The sequence below is a fragment of the Oenanthe melanoleuca genome, chromosome 2 (assembly GCF_029582105.1).
Source record: "Oenanthe melanoleuca isolate GR-GAL-2019-014 chromosome 2, OMel1.0, whole genome shotgun sequence".
Lineage (NCBI taxonomy): Eukaryota > Metazoa > Chordata > Aves > Passeriformes > Muscicapidae > Oenanthe > Oenanthe melanoleuca.
In genome coordinates this window covers 70,044,205-70,064,943 of record NC_079335.1, presented here as the reverse complement: position 1 = coordinate 70,064,943, position 20,739 = coordinate 70,044,205, and the positions used below count along the sequence as shown (strand labels likewise).

Sequence of the window (20,739 nt, the reverse complement as noted above, 5' to 3'; positions counted from 1 at the left end):
GATGACTGGAAGCTGGCCACTGTGACACCCATTCACTAAAAAAAGTGGGAAATAGGATCCTGGTAACTATAGGCCAGTTATCCTGACCTCAGTACCCAGTAAGGTAATGGAACAGTTTGTACTGAGTGCCATCACACAGCACTCACAGGGTGCCCAGGGTATCAGACCCAGCCAGTGTGGGTTTAGGAGGGGCAGGTCATGTTTGACCAACCTGGTCTCCTTTTATGACCAAGTGACCCTCCTGGTGGATGCAGGAAAGGCTGTGATGTTGTGTACCTGGATTTCAGCAAGTCCTTTGACACTGTTCCCCACAGCACACTCCTGGAAAAGCTGCAGCCCGTGGCTGGGACAGGAGCACTCTGTGCTGGGTTAGGAACTGGCTGCATGACCAGGCTCAGAGAGTGGGAATGGAGCTGCATCCAGCTGGGATCAGCACCAGTGGTGTCCCTCAGGGCTCTGTGCTGGGCCTGTTCTGTTCTATATTTTTATTGATGACATAGATGAGGGCATTGAGTCTTTCCTCAGTAAATTTGCAGACAACACTAAGCTGGGAGTGTGTTGATCTGTTGGAAGGTAGGAGTTCTCTGCAGAGAGACCTGGAACAGTTCAATAGATGGGCAGAGTCCAACAGGATGAAGTTTAATCAGTCCAAGTGCTGTGTCCTGCATTTTGGCCACAATAACCCCTGCAGTGTTACAGGCTGGGGATGGTGTGTCTGGACAGTGCCCAGGCAGGAATGGACCTGGGGGTGCTGGTACAGCTGACTGAACATGAGCCAGCAGTGAGCCCTGGTGGCCAAGGGCCAATGGCCCTGGCCTGGATCAGGAATGGTGTGGCCAGCAGGAGCAGGGAGGTCATTCCTCCCTGTACTCAGCACTGGTGAGGCCACACCTTGGGTGCTGTGTCCAGTTCTGTCCCCTCAGTTTGGGAAGGACATTGAGACACTTGGGCACATCCAGAGGAGGGAACGAGGCTGGGGAGGGGCTGGAACACAAACCCTGTGAGGAACAGCTGAGGGAGCTGGGGGTGTTCAGCCTGGAGAAAAGGAGACTCAGGGGTGACCTCATCACTCTCTATAACCCCCTGAAAGGTGTTTGCAGTCAGGTGGGGGTAGGTCTCTTTCTCCAGGCACCACTGACAGAATGAGACGACACAGTCTTAAGCTACACCAAGGGAAATATAGGTAGGATATTAGGTTTTTTTCAGTGAAAGAATAATAAAGTTCTGGAATGGTCTGCCTGGGGAGGTGGTAGAGTCACTATCCTACATATGTTTAAAAAAAGACTGGATGTCGCACTCAGTGCCACAGTCTAGTTGAGATGGTAGGGCACGGGTTGGACTCCATGATCTTGAAGATTTCTTCCAACGTAGTGATTCTGTGTGATTAAAAAAAAAACAAACAACTGCATCTTTGTGAAGCATCACAATTCCATATTCATTTTCAGGTTCACTCTTTTCCCTAAAGAATTAATGAATATGCATCTAAACATATGCAAATATTTAAATTAAAGTTGTAAATTAAGGTGGGAATTTTAAAATCAAACTATATTATTTTCGTTTTCTGAATCATTGTAGAAGTACTGTGTTTACCCATAGTATATTTTTCACTTTTAAAGAAGAAGAATTGAAGCTCAGTCTTTCACTTATCCTTTAGACTAAAGCATGATTAAAAAATGTATTATTGTATTTCAAGTATAAGAATGTATCCCAGAAACCTGAAGGTAGATTAGGTTACAGAACATGATTATATATAATCTTATATTCTAAATATGCCCTTGCTTTAAACCAAATTGTACCCCACCCCCATGTGGGGAAACAGATAATAGCCAAAGCTTTAATTATCCATATTCTACTGATGAGTTAACTAATTTTAAAGTTATTTTTAGAAAGGGTGGAGAAGAGTAGGATTTTAATTCCGTCGCATTCTGTGTACCATATGAATCTTTTTTGATGTTACATAGATTGCTAAATCATAAGTCCTGTGCTTCTCCTTTTTAGGCTGAACCAGCTGCTGCATTAGCTGTTCCTGCATCTTTTTTTCTGAGTTGAGTGCACTAAAGCCCTTATGCAACCTAATACTTTCTGTTCAGTGGGATAATTTTCTGCTGTTAGCTAAATGCACATTCTACTTCGCAGTAGGGCTTTTTCCAGTTCCTGTGGTGGAAGAAAGCAAATGTTGGTGATGCATTTTTTCACAGTCGTTGAATGGTTAACAGTCACCTTGCACATTCTTTGATTTTTTTACTATTACACATTCAGTTAATCAATTTTATATTTGGTATTTAATTTTATTATTCTGAAAGGCCTCTGCCTTGAAGATGGCCCTAATGCCCTATTTTATTTGGTTTCTATGGTGTTTAATACAAATGTTCTATGATTATTATAAACACTGTTTATATGTACATATGGATATTATTTACAAGATATTTAACATTAACATATTTTTCCTTTAATTTCAACATTCTTAATACTGTCTTAATGCTGTTATTTTCCAATGGGAAAAGTAATTTGCATACAACAAATAATATGAAAAAACAGTGCATAATGGAGAAAATTAAAGCACTTATTGAATATATCCTAAAATCTACTTCAAATTAGACTTCTTGAAAATATACATTATTCATATTTGTTTCAGCTACTTTAATATGTATTCTCTTGAGTCTCCATGTATTAAATTCCCTGACCTTTGTGCTGCCAGATTGTTAAGTGTGTCAATGAGCCCGTTTTCACATTTTGTGACATACAGAGTAGAGTATTTCTTACATAGGTGGTATCTTATTTAAGTTTAGTTACAGGCATCTCCTGAAGTTCTGAATGTTGCTTTAATATTTGTGTTGACTGCCCCTTTCCATCACTGATCACATCCTTCCATCTGCTTAAGATGTATTACTGTTCTGAAGAATGTTTTGTGTGAATTTTGAAAAACAGGCCCATCATTACATTGACAGTTTATAATTTACAGTAGATTTTGATGTTTCTTGAGGTGTGAGAAGATTTTCAGATCTGTAAAGGCATATTGTTGTGCTCAGAAAGTGCAGGAATGTTTGTTAAATCTTAAATATAGGCATAGAGCTGTCCTGAAGAGATATTTGAGACTACTATAAGTTTATTTTGCTTACAACTCATATAGTTTAGAAGACAACAATGATTTTTACTGGCATTACTGAAAGATGACAGGTTTCTTTTCTGAAAAGCATTGGTTTGGATTCTGTCTCCTGGAGCTGGTTCAGTTGCTTTCTGGACAATAACCCACTCTCCAAAGTACTATGGCAAGAGTTAGGCTTGAAAGTGTTTCCCTCTCAAAAAGGAATAGGTTGAGATTTTTTTTCCTTCATTTGAAGAAGTGAAATGCAATTACTTCTACACTGCCTCATGATGATTTGTTAAAGATGTGTTTGCTTGAAGAAAGCAGCAGTGTTTTGTAAACATAACAGCTCATGCAAATATTTATTCTTCTCTATAGCAAGGATTTGCTAAAGCTTCCTTGAGTGGTTTTATTTCTTTTAGGAAACTCAGGAAATGATGGGTTTATTAGTTTGTTGCATCTGCTGTTTGTTTTGTATGTTCATTTCCTGTTTTGCTTTGCAGGTGTCACCAAAGATGTTATAATGGTTCCAGCTTCACTCTTGCAGTGTTTTCCATTGCTGGCTATGATTTATAACACTTACATCTTAAACTTAATTTTTCGCTTTTTAGAAATCATCCTTTCATTTTGTACAATTATAATTTTGTTCCTTACAGACTTTTTTGCCTCCAAGCATGTCCTTTAAAACTCTATCTCAGGTTCTCCATGCAGTTCTTCATAGTCTCTTACATAACAATATTTCAACGAGAATTTATCTCTTCTTTCACAGTGATTAGATTTCTAATGTTCAGTTGCTGGTTTTGCAAGTCTCTTTAAAACTATTGCAGTACAAGCTGACAAAGCACATTTTTTACTCATTCTGGCCAATGTCATTATCTTTTACTATTCCTGTATGTAGTTGGCCATCCTTAAAAAAAGTCTGTCAGGTGTCTGGATCTATGCCAGTATGTCTTTCTTACAGTTAGGATGCAAAGATGCCTTTCATTGGAATTCTTAAATGGCTCTTAGGCTCAGGCTTGACATTTGTGATGAAACTGCAGCTTTCCCTGTGTCCATGGCAATAAAATTACATCCATTAAGATGCTCTGTGGTTACTATTCTTACCTGTTTCTTGGCAGAAGTGGGCACTTAGTTTGATTATATAATTAAATATTCACTTGAAAGATTATGACAAATAAACCTGATGCAGAGTCTGAAAAGCTCCATGCCTTAGAGCCATGCTCCAGACTTATTTCTTTCCCTACTTTTTTTTTTTTACACCCTATTTTGCTTTACAACTGTGCTGTGAAAATGGCCGGACAGACAACACTTTGGAGAATGGGATTTCCATTTCAGTTCTTTCTGAGGTGGTATGCTGCTGTAATCATGATCTCCAGGTCACAGACTTGAATATAAAGAACTGTAAGTTTGCCATCTATAATAAAAGAGCCACAAGAAACACAAAGTATTTGTGTGTGATCATATTCTCCTGTCCAAAGCTGTATTTCTAAATTGAGTGTGTATGTAGGCATAGGGGAGGGAGGCCTGCAGTCATGTGGTTTTTTTCTTCTCTTGGGGAGGGTGACAGCAAGTGATTCAGTCTGTAGATGCCAGACCCAGCACAGTGGTAGGAAGAAATATTAGTCTGTAGAAGAAGCATGTGCTGAATATGCGTGTACCTGATTTTTGTCTCATGCAGAAACTCTGTGACAAACCAACTACAGTGTGTCATCAATCATACTGAATCTGTTATCTGCCAGTTAAGCACATGATATAGAGTTGCTCTGAATGATCTATAAAGCAATAACAATTAATTTACATCTGTAAAATTATCTCACTGCTCCTTCTTCTTCTTAGTACATTTTTCCAACGTCTATGCTCCAAAGAAAATCATTCATCTTTCACTCAGTAATTAACCCCATCCAGCCTCCAAGGACCATGCAGCCCCTTGCTCACCTCCCCCCACCAGTGTGATCAGGGAGAGAGTCAGAAGAAAACATGGGGGTTGAAATAAAAACAGTTTAATAGGAAAAAGCAGAACCCCCACACACAAGCAAAGCAAAGCAAGGAATTAATTTACTCCTTCCTATGGGCAGGCAGGTGTTCAGCCACCTCTGGGAGAGCAGGGCTCCATCAGGTGTAACAGCGACTTGGGAAGAGAAATGCCAAAACTCCAAAAGTCCTCCCCTTATTCCTTCTTCTCCTACTTTATATCTGGATATGATGTCACATGGAATATCCCTTTGGTCAGCTGGGGTCACCTGTCCCAGCTGTGTCTCCTCCTAACCTCCCAAGAACCCCAACTTCCTCTCCAGCATGGCAGTGTGAGAAGCAGAAAACACCTTGGCTCTGAGCAAGGAGCCATGCTCAGCAATAACAAACATCTCTATATTATCAACCTTGTGCTCAGCACAAACCCAAAACACAGCCCCATATCAGCCACTGTGAAGACACTTCTACCTCAGCCAAAATAAGCACATACAGGTACTGAAATTTGGGACATGTCTTAGACGATATTTTGACCATGAAACTTGCTGTAATTATAGTCAAGATTTTGTATCCAGTAGTCATCTGTGGAAACACTGCTTGCTACATTGTTCAGCTGAGCTGGTTATTGCTTAATTGTGGGGCAAAACTGACTGTTGGCAACAATTTAATTAGGTTCTGAATATAAGTCAGTTTTAGGTTGTTTGGGAAATAAGTGATCATCAAATTAGATATTTTACTATCAAAAAGGTTAATAAAAATTAAAGTTTTAATTTACTGGAAGCTTCTTTCCTAAAAGGGTCAAGCAGAAAGGAGAAAAATGTAAACAGGTATATGAAGTGATTGTATTAAAACTTGAGAGGCTAGGCAGAAGATTTCAACTTGCATAATGATTTGATATAATGAAAATTTTTTATGGACTTAGGAGAATACATTTTATACACTGAGCTAATAATTTATAGTTTATCTAAAGAGTTTTGACTGTTTAATAGAATTACATATTAGTAATATCATACACATAAACTTCCTATTAACCTCCCCTGCTATTTCAGGGTACACTGTCCCTTCCAGTACTACTCCAGGTCTTAGGATTGAATACTCAGGAAAATGAGGAGATTTTAACAGTAACTGTCATCTTGGTTCTCCTTCTTCTTAGTTTTGGAGTCTATTTGAGGCTGCTTTTTTGTATTATCTTAAAGTTGCTTGCTTGCTGTTCCTCACCACTTCCCAAGCAAAGTTTGGGAATGTCATGCTGCCCTCCCTCAGCCCAGTTACCTGGAGGGTACAGTGACCACGTAGAGGTGCCAGCCCCTGGCCTCAGGTGCTCCCAGGGTGGAGCTGGTGTAGGGGGACACAGACATGTGGCCACCAGGCATTTCCTGCCATGGATAAAACCCATACTCACCAAGCCAGGGCCAGAAACGTCCTGCACTGCCAGCTCTGAGCCAAACCTCTGGCTGGTGATGGCAAACCTGGTGCTGGTGATGGCAAATCCTGCTGTCTGGACTGCAGAACAGGCTCCCCAAACATCCCTCTTGCCATTACTACCAACTCAAAAGGGAAGTCTTTCAAGACTTCAGGGCTTATCTCTGTGTGTGTTTGCAGTGTTGGATCTTTAATACTCACAATTGCTGGCACATAAAAGATTGCATAATTCTGCAGCTCCTTAAAATATTTATCAGCATGAGAATGTGATCCTTTGTGTTCAGAGCAAATGTTCTTTGATATTTTTAAATTATTTAAAAGTTTTACAGGAGTGAATGATAAATCTTATCATATATTCTGACACTGGTTTTCAACGTGTAACTGTCTTTCCTGAGAAATCATATTAAGAATAGAAGTGAAGAATGAATGCCAAAAGCTGTGATTTTTCAGAGCTCAAAACCAAGATAAGTAGGGGTTCAGCCTCATTCATTCTTATTCACCTAGACTCAAGACCTGCATATACTCATGTACATGTGCTTTATCAAATGAATGTGATACATATATAAACCTCATAATTTTACACAAAGAATATTAGAACAAACTGGGAAAATTATAGAATTTAATGCTTTTTAAACTGTTTTAAATACAGTAAAGTGTAGGACAATACAGTAGACTGAAATCAGTAACCCTTGGCATGAATATGTATTTATAAAGCCAGACTTTGAGATCTTGTTTTCTTGAGACTACTGCTATGAAGGCTATTCTACACTTTTTAACTTTTTTTCCTTTTTTAATTTTTTTTTAAATTGTATTGCATCACGTGAAAACAGTGATGTTTTCTAAGTTCTTTTCACTGTACTATAATCAATTTAGGAAACTTCAGTCAAAATAGCATTCCGAGGCTTCACTGAAAACATCCAGCACAAAGATTTTTTTCACTGAACAACACCAAGCAGGCAGAATTGCTAGTGCAATTTTTAGTAACTCATTTTCCTCTCTTCCTTTTCAGACTATGGCACCATTAAGAAAGTACTTGCCCCAATGAACCAGACTTCAAGCAGCTGCCTGCTCGAGGAAATTGAGCTCCTGCCGAAAAGTCAGCGAGAGCCCATCAGGAGCCTTCAGATCCTGCACAGCCAGAGTGTCCTTTTTGTGGGCCTTCAGGAACATGTGATCAAGGTCCCCCTGAAGAGATGTCTCTTTTACAAAACATACAGGTATGAAGAATCAGCTAGCTGTTTTTCACTGGAGAAGAATGCTTGCAGGGGTTGCAGAAAAATGGGAAGGATAAATGACTGCAAGTAGGAATCCAAATTAATTGTCTCTCTCAACAATGATTTCCTGTGTATACTGTTTATCAGAAGTGTCTCCAACTGCTTGATCTAACTTGTTAGGACTAGATGAGGCTCTCAAGGAATTATATTTGTATTGAAGTGTCATTATGCAGATTCTGAGTTGTAAAGTGAAACAGTAAGAAATGTTTTATATAGAAGACAGTTATTTGGTAAAGTTCAATATAGCTGCTGGTTTAATATATTCAAAGATTGTGGCTTGAACAAATTTAGGGTTTTTTTGCTTTGTTTTGTTTTTTTTAAGCTGTTTTATAAATGAATAAACAATGTCTCTGTGAATTCAGAAACAAATTGGATTGGATGAACTGGGAATCAAGAAAAGTGGCTATTTAAAGGTACTGTTGGATCAGCAAACTAATAAATATACATATGGTACTAGGTAAAAGGGCTATGCAGCCAACAGTTGTTCAATCAAAGAAAGAAGATAGCTTACAAATAATTACTTGGTTGTTTTATGATAGTCAAGGGATTTAAAGTTCAGCACACAATCTTTTTCATAGGGTGTCTGAAAATCCATCTGGGTTGCAAAACAGGCTATTAGAAATTGTTAATTTTGTCTAGTTATCTATTATCTTCCCTTTGATATGTGTGGTCCTGGTAATTCAGTACAGTTGTGTTACATCAGATAGACACTGAATCAGTCATAAGGTTTTGAGAGCTGTGGCAGAGGCATGTGGTTGTATTTTTAGATATTTTTAGCTTCACCTTGCTTAACAAAAAAAAGCTGGGCTTTTAAAGGAGGAAGAAAGGCTGCCAGGTGCCTCTTTTGGCTGCTACACTCAGGCTCTCAGGGACATTATCTGTGAGAAGAGGTATTAAACCTCCCATAAAAGGCAGTGTGACCATTCACAGGTAGAGACATTTCTGGCCATCACAAAACCACATAGCTGGCACAGAAGGAAAGTGACCACAGGACACAGGTGTAGTAAAGCTGTGGCTTGGTGACAGTGGAAGGACATTTCAGAGGGATCTGGCTCACCATGGGGATTGGTCCCATGCAGGAGCCAGTGAAAAGCTGCTGGGTTGGAAACAAGACTGAAGGAAAAGGTGTGCCCTAGAAAACAGTAGACCAGGGAAGGGTTCTACTTTTTACCATTCTTTTACCATTCTTTCTTTTTACCATTCTCTTTTACCTTTTTTTTGTTTATGCTGTCATGTCTCATATTTTTGGCATTTTCTATTGAAATAGAACTCTTGAAGCCCCACTGGAAGTCCTGCAAAGCTCACTTTAGGGAAAAGTTTTATATACAGGTCTTTGCTTCAAGCGTTTTGTTGGTTCTATTAGACCAAGTTTCACTTTCCTTGGGAATTCCATTTTTTCCCGGTTCAGAGAGTTGGAAAAGGATGTGTGGTGGTGAGCATTTACACCAAGCCTGTAGTCTACTTCAGACATTTCAAGGCTGGTGTCTCACTTTGTTTTCAGTGAGGTGTGAATGCCCAAGGTCCCTGATGCCTTGCTTCTCTCAGGACAATTCCCAAGGCGTGGCAATGTTATTCCAGCCGCAGGGCCCAAAAATACTTCTGCCCTTGCAGGGTAGGATGGCTGTTTCAAATCACAGACCCCATACATGGCTGGAGGCTATCCATTCCTCTCTCCCTTGTTTGAGCAGTGGGCTCTAATTGTCAAATTTTTGAAATTTCTTTTAGAACAAAAGAAAACTAAACAAAAAATATATAGTCTTCCATTTTACTGAAAACAGGAGTTAAACGCCTCAAATGCTGCTCAAATGATAATTTATTCCTTTGCCCAGAGGTATATGAAGTCTCATCTTCCCGTGGAATGACTTATTTAAAGGAGATAAAATGATTCCTTGCGGGGTTTTTCAATCATATCTTTTGTAGTTGTATGACTTCTCTTGTAGTAATTAAATATTCATTGCACCAAAAGACTTGCCATCTTTGCTTTCTTCTTGGTTAAAGAGTCCACCAGCAATTCTAGCTTTGTTTTTTGAAAAAGGAGAGGATTTACAGATGTGATCCAGACAAAAAAAGGAATTTCCTTGTCATCTATCATTAGGGACTCAGGTTATTTGGAGAATGCAGATGTAATCTTTCTCTCACTTATAATTTATTTTTGGTTTGACTAGTTTTTCCTGGCTTATGCTGGATTTTTTTTTTCTTTTTTGCATGTGGAGAGAGTACAAGTACATTACTTGGGGCTATACATTTCTCCAGGTGTTGAAACATCTTAAACTTGCTCATTGCATTTCTGGGTGCTTTCATACTCACTTTCTTCTATTATGTTGCTGATTGTTATTTCTGTACTGTAGCAATGGGTAAACAGAGTAATGGGTGAACCTTACTTAAGGTAATGTGTTGGAGCATAGTGGGGTTTTTTTTGGGTTTTTTTTTTTTTTGTTTTGTTTTGTTTTTTTTTTAATTATTTTATTCAATTTATTCACATTCATCATACTAAGGGCTGTATAACTGTGCCAAAGCTACATTCTGAAATTCCATCAATGTAACTGCAGTCTCTGCCCCAGATCAAGGACGTGTACTCTTCAGCACCACTTCACATAATTATTGAGGAATGGGGCATGCTTGTGCATGAATAACAGCCTTAAAAAAGTCAAAAGGTTGAACACGTGCTACCTCACCTGCTCATTTTGTGTCAATGGCAGTGCTCAGTGCCTAATCTTATCTAATCTCTTTGTTTAGGTTTCTTGCTAAGCTTTCAGACAATACTTCAGTCCCTCTGTTGAGCAGACTCTTTCATTAACTAATATCTCAATGTCAAGATAATTTTCTTGAGACTGTCCATTTAATTTTTTTTCCATTATTCCTTGTTTCATCTTCCCACAGTAGCCTCTAAAGCATGCAGTTGTTGCTTTTATTTGTAGTTTATTATTTCTCCTTAATAATCACTCTAATATGCTCTGCACATCATAAGTCTGTTCCTCCAGCACTTTTCAGTGGTGGAGGATCCCTGTGACCTGCTGCTGCTCTGGCAGATACTCCATCTGCTTCAGCACATGTCATGACTCTACTCCCATAAACACTGTTAACAAAGGCTCTTGAAAATACATTTGGAGGATATATATTTTTTTTAGTGTGTTTTAAGTGCTGTTTGCTGCACTTTATTACTGTGACAGCAGATCTTACCACGGGCAAAAGCTGTTGTCACAGCCATAGTTTGGGTTGCCCAGCACTTTCCATTCTGCCCTGATGTTTCCATCATTCATGAGTTGCCCATTCTGACTATTTGGATTTGGATTTGCATGGGGGCCAGGCGGAGGGTACCTCACACAGACTTCTGCCAGTGCCTGAATAGTTTGGAACATCCTGTCATAATTGTGCTGCTTTTGAGAGTCAGCTAGAGAAAAGTAATTTGTGATGTGTCAGTACTTTGGAGAATCAGTTCTCCAAAAAACCCTGCCATCTTCAAGGTGCAGAAAGCAGCAGTTACCCAAATTCAGTTCTCCTTGGGGAAAATCCTTAAGGTTTGATCAGTTTTATTATCACCTGGCTATTGCAATTCACATGTTTATCAAACTTTTACAGAAGTCCATCAATGATATTCACTGGAGATATTTTCACAGCTGAATTCTCCACGTCTCTGTACTTCTTCACAGCTGAGGAGGCCAAGCATGAAGCACAACTGACTTTTATATATCTGCTAATTAACTATAATGTGAGATAAATAGAATAATTATCATGAGAGGATAGCTATTAAACTCTCTCAAATTTCAGTTTCTTCATTTTGCTTTGAAGGTTCTATGCATCTGTAGTAAGGGATAGGACATGTAGTATGGGGGTAGAGACTGTCCCCTGAAACAAAAAAACCAGCTTCCTTTTGTTTGCAGCTGTAGCCTTCAAAAGCAACCTGGATGGCAGTGATTTTTCTGAGGCAAATTTGTCAAAGTTATACTTTGTACTGGCATTTTCAGTGCATTAGTTCTGAAAGGACAATGAAAGGCTGTATCAGCCCAATGTTCTTTAAAATCTTACCAAGCAAGGGTCAAGGATTGGTATTTTCTAATGGGTATTTTATGGAAGATAGGTTTCACACACTTGAAAGGCTTGAAAACTAATCTTACTATGATGTTATGTCTAAGTAAATAAATCATGTCATCTGCTAAAAGCTGTACAAATAGTGACTTCTCTGACATTCTGGAAATTTTTTTTTGAGTTTTTTTTTTTTACAAAATATGTCTAAGATGCTACTGGGTCACAAGTTGTCTTGCTAAGAAATGTTATCATAGCTATTCTCCTGTAACTTACCTTTTGTTCTTTGAACTTCTTTATTCTTATTTTGGTGTCTTTGTGAGCCATCAGTTAAGCAGTCTGGACATACACAAGAAAACTCTATCAGCACAGTGCTAAAAAGGGTACTGAATTAGCTGACAGAAGAAAACAATACATTTTATTTCATTCCTAGAACTCCAGCAAGATTATGGGATTAGGTATTTCAACTACTTTTGCATTCCTTTATTTTGCCTAGCTGATTTTGCATCCTCAGAGGTACCCTCACACTCAGTAGGAACTTGTTTTCCTGGTAATAAACACTCCATAACATTAAATAGTAAAATAATTATTCCTATATACTGATACTATAGAAGTTAAAAACAAGTGTGTGTTCTAAACCATTCCTAGGTGCTCATGTGTCCAGAAGAGCTCGCCAACAAATGGAATTGAAATTGCTATTTGGAAATAATCATTCCAAAGTATTTATTTTTTTATATTCAGGTGGATTTTCTGATTTCAAAATATGCAGGCTTTATTCCAGTTTAAATATGAGAAATCTGCTGCTGCACTATAATGTCAGAACCACATGAAGACTGATCTGAGTTAGTGATTCCAGAGAATTATTCCAGAATCAGAGTCCTCATAAATTTCCCAGACTGAGATAAACCATACTCCTGTCTGCAAGTCTAGATTATAAGCACATATTAAAAATTACAATTCTTTTTTGGGTTATTAGATACACTGAAAAATTATCTTCATTTGGTGTCAACCTATGAACACTATTAAAGTCGGCAGAACTATCAGATAAGCACAATTGCAAGTTTGTGCACTCAAAAGAAGTACAATATTAGTCCCATACTGCAGAGGGAATAGCTTGACCCCTTCTGCCTCTGTAAAGATGAAAGCTTTTGCAGGAGGTGTCTGTCTATCTGTCCTGCAAAATGCATCAGAGACAAACTGTTCATTTACATTTTGCTGCCCCTGAAATATTTAGTGACAGCTCTTCAAAGTGTGACCTATGTATGTATGAATATACGTGTCTTGTAAGCAGATGTTTTTGTCAAACAAGAATTTTACAGACTGCTCCCAATTTATTTCTTGAAAGAGCCTTACGAGGGAAAGGAAAATGTCTTACCGGTACAGGAAAGGGTTAAGCAGTATTCTGAATATTTCCATCTTACCTTGAGCTACTAGGGATTTTATAAGTGTGTCCCTAATATTTCTGTTCTTCTGCATCATTCATTTGTATCTTTAGATGCCTGTTCTTCATTGCACACACATGTATATATCTATATAGCTGCAAACCCAGTAGTAATGAAAACACTGATAGGTAACCTGTTTCTGGTATCACATTCATGGATTAATTCAGGAATAGATAGAACTGTGCATCTGGAACATGAGACAGGCTTATAGCTTGAGTTTTCTCTTTGAATTTGCAGTAATGAATCTGTCATCTGCAAAATAAGATGGTGACCCCGGTTCAGTCCCTGATACACAAAGTGTCAGGTCACATTTGATGGTAATTGGGACTATGTAGGCATGGATATTTCAGTAAAAATTATTGAAAGGGTCAGGAGACTCAGTTCTTTGAAATGCTGTGTGTAGGTAAAGACAGAAAAATGTTTCTTGAACAGTCTTAGAAGATGCACCTCTTGTATTCATATATATTGTATGAATAAAATGTTACAGCTCAAGAGAATACCTGATTAGTACTTTCATAATAAAATGGGAATATATTCTCCCCCTCAAAAGAAATCTAAAAATCTCTTCCAAATTAATGGTATTATGATACCGTTTTTAAACTTAAGGGGGTTTTTGTTCAGATTACACAAAAATTATTTTTAGTCCAATACTCTAAGGGATTTTTAACATATTTTGCTCTGGGTTGTGTTCAGTTCTGCCTTACTTTCTGACTCAAAAAGTCATCTCAAATACAACTGAAGCAGGACAATTTTGCTGGCCTACTTGTTGATAATTATAAAATATCTGATGAAAGAACCTGTTTTTACTGACTTGCTTTGGAGTGAGCTGGGTTACTGTTCAGTTAGTAGTCAGTCAAAACCCATTGCTAAAGTGCAGCACCACTGTCAGCAGGCAAACTGAGTCACCACTGCCAAATGAGTGCCTTGCAGGAGACACACTCTGCTGCCTATCATTTACATTTGGTAAAAAAATCTGCAGTGACAACAGAGAGCAAAATTAGAATCAGTCAGGAGAAGCCAAAAGCTGTTGAATGTTTTTGCAGAGGGTGCTGACTTGATAGGGAAGTGGCATCGAGAGTCTTCGAATGAACCAGTTTAATTTTATCCCTGAATTTGCTTCCTGCACAAAATTGCCAGTTTTAGCAGTGCTAGGACAAATCATGTGAATTCTTAGAGATGTGAGCTGGTGCCCACTGGGATTAACAGACAAAACATTAATTCTCTGCTGAAATTGAGATGTAAGGTATACTTCCAGAGACAAGATGACAAAATATATTATCCAGCTCTGCTATTTGCCATTTGACAGTCTGAAAGGGCCCTGTCAAATGAAAGACCTAATATCTACTTTAAAATTTATCTAATTTTTCAACAGTAGCATCTAAAATAGCTTTAATTTAGACAGAGATTGGGGAGGACAAGGAGAAAAAGAAGTGTAGTGTTATCTGATTTTTGACTTTCCTTACTTACATAAAATTGACATAAAGTTGACAGACATGTATAATTTTTTTTTTTTTTTGTTATTTCGTGTGCACATTGAATCTGCTCCTCTTACTGTTGTCTCTTGGGAGAAAGATTCATGGAAAAAGAGTTAAAACAGCATGAAATTTTTCTAAGGACACATAATTGCTAGTTTAGAATAGTCCCTTTATATTTCACATAGTTCTGATATTTTTATACTTGCATGCTTTATTTTATCTGATTCTTTATCTGTTAACTTCTTTTGTTATCTGTTTCTTTGTTTTATCTAGGCATAGTAGATAAAAATAATTAGCTGCTATTACTCACACATTAAATCAAAGGAATCATCCCTCAAAGGAAAGAAGATGGTTTTAAGAGGTGGCATAATTAGGCATTAAGGATAAAAACTTACCCTCATGTTACCTCTCTTCTTTTAATTTTAAAGAAACTATGCCTGCTTTTCAGAGATATAGATGATGTGAAAAAAATAAATAATAAAAACCTCTGAGATGTGAGGCACGGTAGAGAACAGGAAAGAATTTTTGTGCAAATACCCGAGAACAGGGCAGCTATTTAAGTCAAGTCCTGCCACATTTCATGAATATGTCTGACACAGAGAGCTGAGGGAGGTTGAAGACACTAAACTACAGTTTTGTAGGGGTTTTTTTTTCTGTCTGGATATAAGATTTAAAAAGTTAAACTTTTTACAATATGAGACTTGGATATAATAATGACTGGGACATTGAATTAACACTTTAGTGAATAAACTAGTTTCTCATGTGAGGAGTATTTCTTTGAAAAAAATTATTGTTGCTTTGTTTGGAATAGTTTATATGTTTAGAGGATTAATTTCTTTATTGTGGTGTAAAGAAAAAGGTTATTGAACAATGCTAATTCCTGTAATTAGTGGAGGAAGTTATCCTCTTGTCATCTGCATGAGGTTAGCTGAGTTATTAACTTCTTAAAATGATAATTTTCATGTGCTCATGGATCTTCTTAACCAAATTCTGAAAAGATTCACCTCATTTTACCTTGCTGGAGAGCAATCCAAACCTGGTCAGCTACTGAAAAAATTCACAGGGTGATAAGAGATTTTGTCGTAGCAGTACAATAACTTTTTTTTTCTTCCATGGAACTAGGATTAGTTCTAATACCAGAAAATTGTAAGGACAGTCAAAATATCTTTCTAGTATTTTACTTAAAACCTCTGAGTGACTTGTAATGAAAGGTGCAAGTTGTTTTGATTTGCTTGAATTGAAGGTAAAGTGAAAACAAAAGCAAAAGAGAAAATGAGGTCTAAGACCAGACTGGGAGAAGGATCAGCTTACTCCCACTAAAGAGGGAGTAAGGCTTTAAGTGAAAGGGTATTTCAAAAGACTTTGAAATATTTTTGTTTTTAATAAAAAGTTTCTAAATCATGATAATGGAGTTTATAAATATGAACACTTTGAATTTAGAAAATTTAGCACTTCGTCTTTGAGGCACAAGTTCTCATTTCAGTATTATCATTGCTAACATTGCCAGTTGTGCATGATGTCAGCCTTTAATTTGTTTTTGTGTTCTTTTCTCAAACACATCCTTTATCAGAGGTACTCAGAAGAACACTGGACAGCACGTCTTGCAAACTCTGGAAGACCAAGACACTTAAAACTTTCCATAATTTGTATGATTATTCCTTCTCACTTTCTAGATAGTTAAATGGAAACATGTGTAGCCTGAGTTACAAAAATGCTAAGTACTCACAGCTGCAGGAGCCAACAGTGAAAACTCTCTTCTGAACAGAAAATTCTACAAATCAAAAGCTTTATCTTTGAGCTGCAATCCTAATTAGGAGTACCCATGGAGTTTTGACTGTTATGCCTCTAACATTGTGCCCTTTCTGCAGAAAAGAACTATGCTCCCATGTGGTACTGGCAATCCCCATTACCAATGTGGAAATGAATTATTTGAAATTTATAATTATGGTATTTTGGAATAATACTCCAGGGAATTAGTAAGTCTGCGTTTGGTCAGGTGTTAACATAGAAGTACATGAGGAATACCAGAGATAAATAGAAATATCAATAAAACATATAGTAGTAGTAATACTAGTATTAGTTGGGACAGAATCAAAGAACTCTTGAGGTTAGCAGGGTTCTCTGATGGTTGTCTGATCCAATGCTTGCTGGGCTGTCCAGGGTCATGTTTGAGTGGCTTTTGAATATATCCAAGGAAGGAGATTCCAGAAGCTCCCTGGGCTATCTGTGCCAGTGCTTAGTCACAGTTTCTGCAATGGTGCCTCCTGATGTTGAACCCTCCTGTGCTTCAGTTTGTGCCCATTGTCTCTGGTCCTGTAACTGGGAACCACTGAAGACCCTGGATCCTCTTCTTTGCATGTTCTCTTCAGGCTTTTATACATATTGATGAGATCCTCTCTGAGCCTTCTCTTCTCTAGGCTAAACAGCTCTCCCAGCTCTCTCAGCCCCTCTTCATTGGAGAAATGCTCCAGTTGCTTAATCACCTCTGTGGCCCTTCAGTCAACAGATGTGATGGGAACAGAATATTAAAGAGAGAAGGATAATGCCCATGGATTTGAGTTGAACAAAAATGACCAGTCTAACATTTTTTACAATCTAGACAACATGTTTGAATGCATTATTTTTATGTGTAATTTTTAGATATTCTTACAAATGTTAAACCAGTTATATTGTTCTTCACTATAATGGGAGTTCCACCTCCTTTCTTATGGATCTTTAGCTGTGAAGCTGCAGACCTATTGCCTAGACTGTTAATGCTAGACCTCAGCAAGAGAAACCTGCTTATTTCTTAGAGAAATGAACTTCTAGTTTTGTACAGGGGATCTTTCAGAGTATTTGAAACTGGACTACCATCCTTTTCTGTAATCCTTTTCTTTCCCTCCTCATGTACCACTAAGAGAGTGCTGAGGACAGCATGTGATATTTAAGAGGTGTGATGCCAGTGCTCCTTTGAGCTAACTTCCAGAGATTTTATACAAGTACAGAAAATAGATTAGAAGGTTTTCTAATTAATTTTCAAGGAGCAGACTTTGTCCTCCAATTTCTGAAAAAGATGATATCTACAATTCCAAAACTGACAGAAAAGACTGTAACTCCTGAAATTTTTACTTGGAGCAGACAGTATATCCTCTTTATGAATTTCTGTAATTGTCTCGTAATTAAGTTCATCAACCTGTCTGGACAACATACCATGCATGCAGAGGGAAATTCAGCTATGCACTTAAAAGAAATGCTTTGTGTAGTAATTTGAATTAATTTTTCCTCTGATTTTGGTAATTTTGTCTGTGCCATGCCTCAACAGGGATCAATTTCACTATCTGCCTATGAAATACCAAGAGATTCTACATAGTTATTTAGAAATCTTTGGTCAGTACAAATCTAATGAAGATGAATGCCCTGGTTATCTGACTGGTTTTCATCCACAGTGCATGCATTGGATCCCAAGACCCTTACTGTGGCTGGGACATGGTGATGAAGAAATGCACAACGCTGGAAGAAAGTCTGAGCATGAGTCAATGGGAGCAAAGCATTACCGTGTGTCCAGTAAGTCCAAAAAACCTTTGATTCTCTGTGGATTTTATGAAAATGAGCTGACATGGATTTTTCAACCTCAGAAAACTGCATTTAATGCCATTTCCCCTAGGTTTTCCTGTCAGATTTTAGCAGAATACCTAGGGGATTTTTTTTTCTATTTCTTATCTAACTACTTAAAATTATTCAGAGTAATTTCAAAGGCTGGTTGTTTTTATCTGTAATGTTTGTTTTCCCATCTTGAAAACAAATGTTTTCTAAGATAAGTGATATTGACATATTTTTCTCTGCAGAATTTTTCTCCATTATGTGCTTTGAAAAAGTTTAATCACTAATAGTATAATCTTTTCTTTTAGGATTATTGCTAATATAAAAAGCCAAATAAAATCTTCTAAAGTCTATGAATTGGAAGGCTGAATTCTATGAGTTAAGTCTCACCCACATTAAAGACAGAGGTGATAATTACAATAAATGCAGGGTTTATACTTACAGAGGCTTAACACTTCTCTTTGAAAATTATTTTGAATAAGTTCAATATAATATAAAAAAGCACCAACAAAATTGATTTGTATCTCTCAGTTTTAATTTTATTCTGGTGTTGTTTTAATATTCATTCTTTCCCCTCACTCCAAAGCATGCAAAAAGAGGGTTAAAAAGTATCTTTCTTGTACTATTGAGCTTTTTTTTTTTTTTTTTTTACATTCTTGCTGATTTGTCCTTCTGCCCATGAAGACAGAGCCATTCCAAATCAATTTTCCTTTCATTCTTTGTAAGGACTTCTTGATCTTGTCCCCACTCACCAGTGGGACACATGCATCATGGCATTCATGTTCTAATCTCCATGTGTTTACAAGCTCCCTTTAACATCTTGATGACACTTCTCTCTCCTAAGCTGGGCTTAGTTTAGTGACCTAGAGATGTGCAAAATCAGTATAAAGTTCTTGCAGCTTTGATTTGTGCTTTCTACATGTGTTGCAACAGCCTCATAGATACAAACACTACACTGGTTCTGAGGGCCTTGAGAATGTGCCTTTGTCTTCTGACTGTGTTTGACATTAAACAGGAATTTTTAAAATATTTTTTTCAAATTTTTAGCACTTTTAAAAAATGTTTGTGTCTTGTCCTGTCCTTTGCATCCACCTTCTCACATAGAGGAAAAATAAAATAGGCCTGTGTTGAATTCATCTGCATTAGCATTTGAGCTAAAGTCAGAAGCAAATTTGGGGAAAATACTGTGATTACTGAAATGCCTTATTTTGTTGGTATTTGCATGGGTAGTCAGTCTGCTGTGCTCAGTCTTTGAATTGTGGCACTAGGCCTTACTTTGTTTTGTAGATATAGAGCACAAGGCCAAGATGGGGCGGAGGGAGGAATAATTCAGAAAGCATAATTCCATTCTATTCCCTTCAACTGGAAAAACAATTATTTAGTATCTATTATATTCCTTGTGCATCAGATGAGGCAGTCTAGTCAAAACAGGGAAGCACCTAAGTCTTGCTTAAAATTTATCCATAGCTGTGAGAGTTATGCTGCTGATCTGAGATTCAAAGACCTAGTGAACCTCCAAAGAAATTTTGCCCTTGAGCAGATTGAGCTTGCATAATATAAGAAAGATTTTAGAATTATCTATCTAAATTGAAAAGTGTGGGTTTATGCCTTTACAGTTTTAAAGCCTTATACACTAAGTAACACATTATTAAGCAGATTGGAAAACTTCATAGAAACGTTCCTCTAAACACAGTATTCTGGAAAACTGCAATCAATTACAATTTTGCTTAGCCAGGCTTTAAAATACTTGTTTTTATAGCATTTTTTTGTGCTGTGCTCACAGGATATAAAAGCCAAGATGTAATTAATTTAATTTTGTAGGCAACTGAGCTATGTGCATCCTTAACATATGCTAGATATATTCAAAACACTGTTGCAGGCAGAACATAACAGAATATTCAAAACATAGTCTCCCTCTTTTGGTCCCAATTGCTTCCAATATCTTAATTTCCAGTAATATTACTCCAATCTTTTTAACATTGTAGAATTTTTCTTAGATTAATAAATGGCCAGTTTCTTCTAAAATTGGATCATAGAGACTTCTGTTTATACAATATTTTAGTCCAGGATAAAAAATGTGACCAGTTTCCATTGAGAAATTATTTCCTACTGAATTATTCATATGGCTGAGTACTTATAGGCATGTCATGGTAGAGGAGAGAGGTGAATAGGAGAGATGGATGAGTGTCTGTGCTACCATCTCTGGAGTTTGGAGATCAGTTTTGAAAAATATGGTTATTTTGGTTATCTTGCTCTGATTTAATCCTCAGTTTGATTTTTAGGCTATTGTTTCAGTTGGCATGAGTACAGCGATTATGTATAGATATGGAGACTAATTAATGCTATGGCACATGTATCCACTTTGACCACTTTTTCCAGCTGGTCATGTATCCCTATTATTCATCCAATAATTTTTATGGCAATGAAGGTTCATTGTTTTTTTGAAATATTTTCCAGTGGGACAACTTGCA

At 37.4% G+C, this 20,739-nt stretch overlaps 1 protein-coding gene across 7 annotated transcripts in view; it reads left to right on the top strand.

The window, feature by feature from the left end:
• SEMA5A (semaphorin 5A) overlaps positions 1–20,739 on the top strand; it is a 356,553-nt gene that overhangs the window by 256,287 nt on the left and 79,527 nt on the right. For all 7 annotated transcript variants that reach the window (XM_056483463.1, XM_056483464.1, XM_056483466.1 and 4 more), the window contains 2 exons: positions 7,485–7,692; positions 18,115–18,232. In XM_056483463.1, the coding sequence (XP_056339438.1) occupies positions 7,485–7,692; positions 18,115–18,232 (326 nt within the window). The remainder of the gene's footprint in view (positions 1–7,484; positions 7,693–18,114; positions 18,233–20,739) is intronic.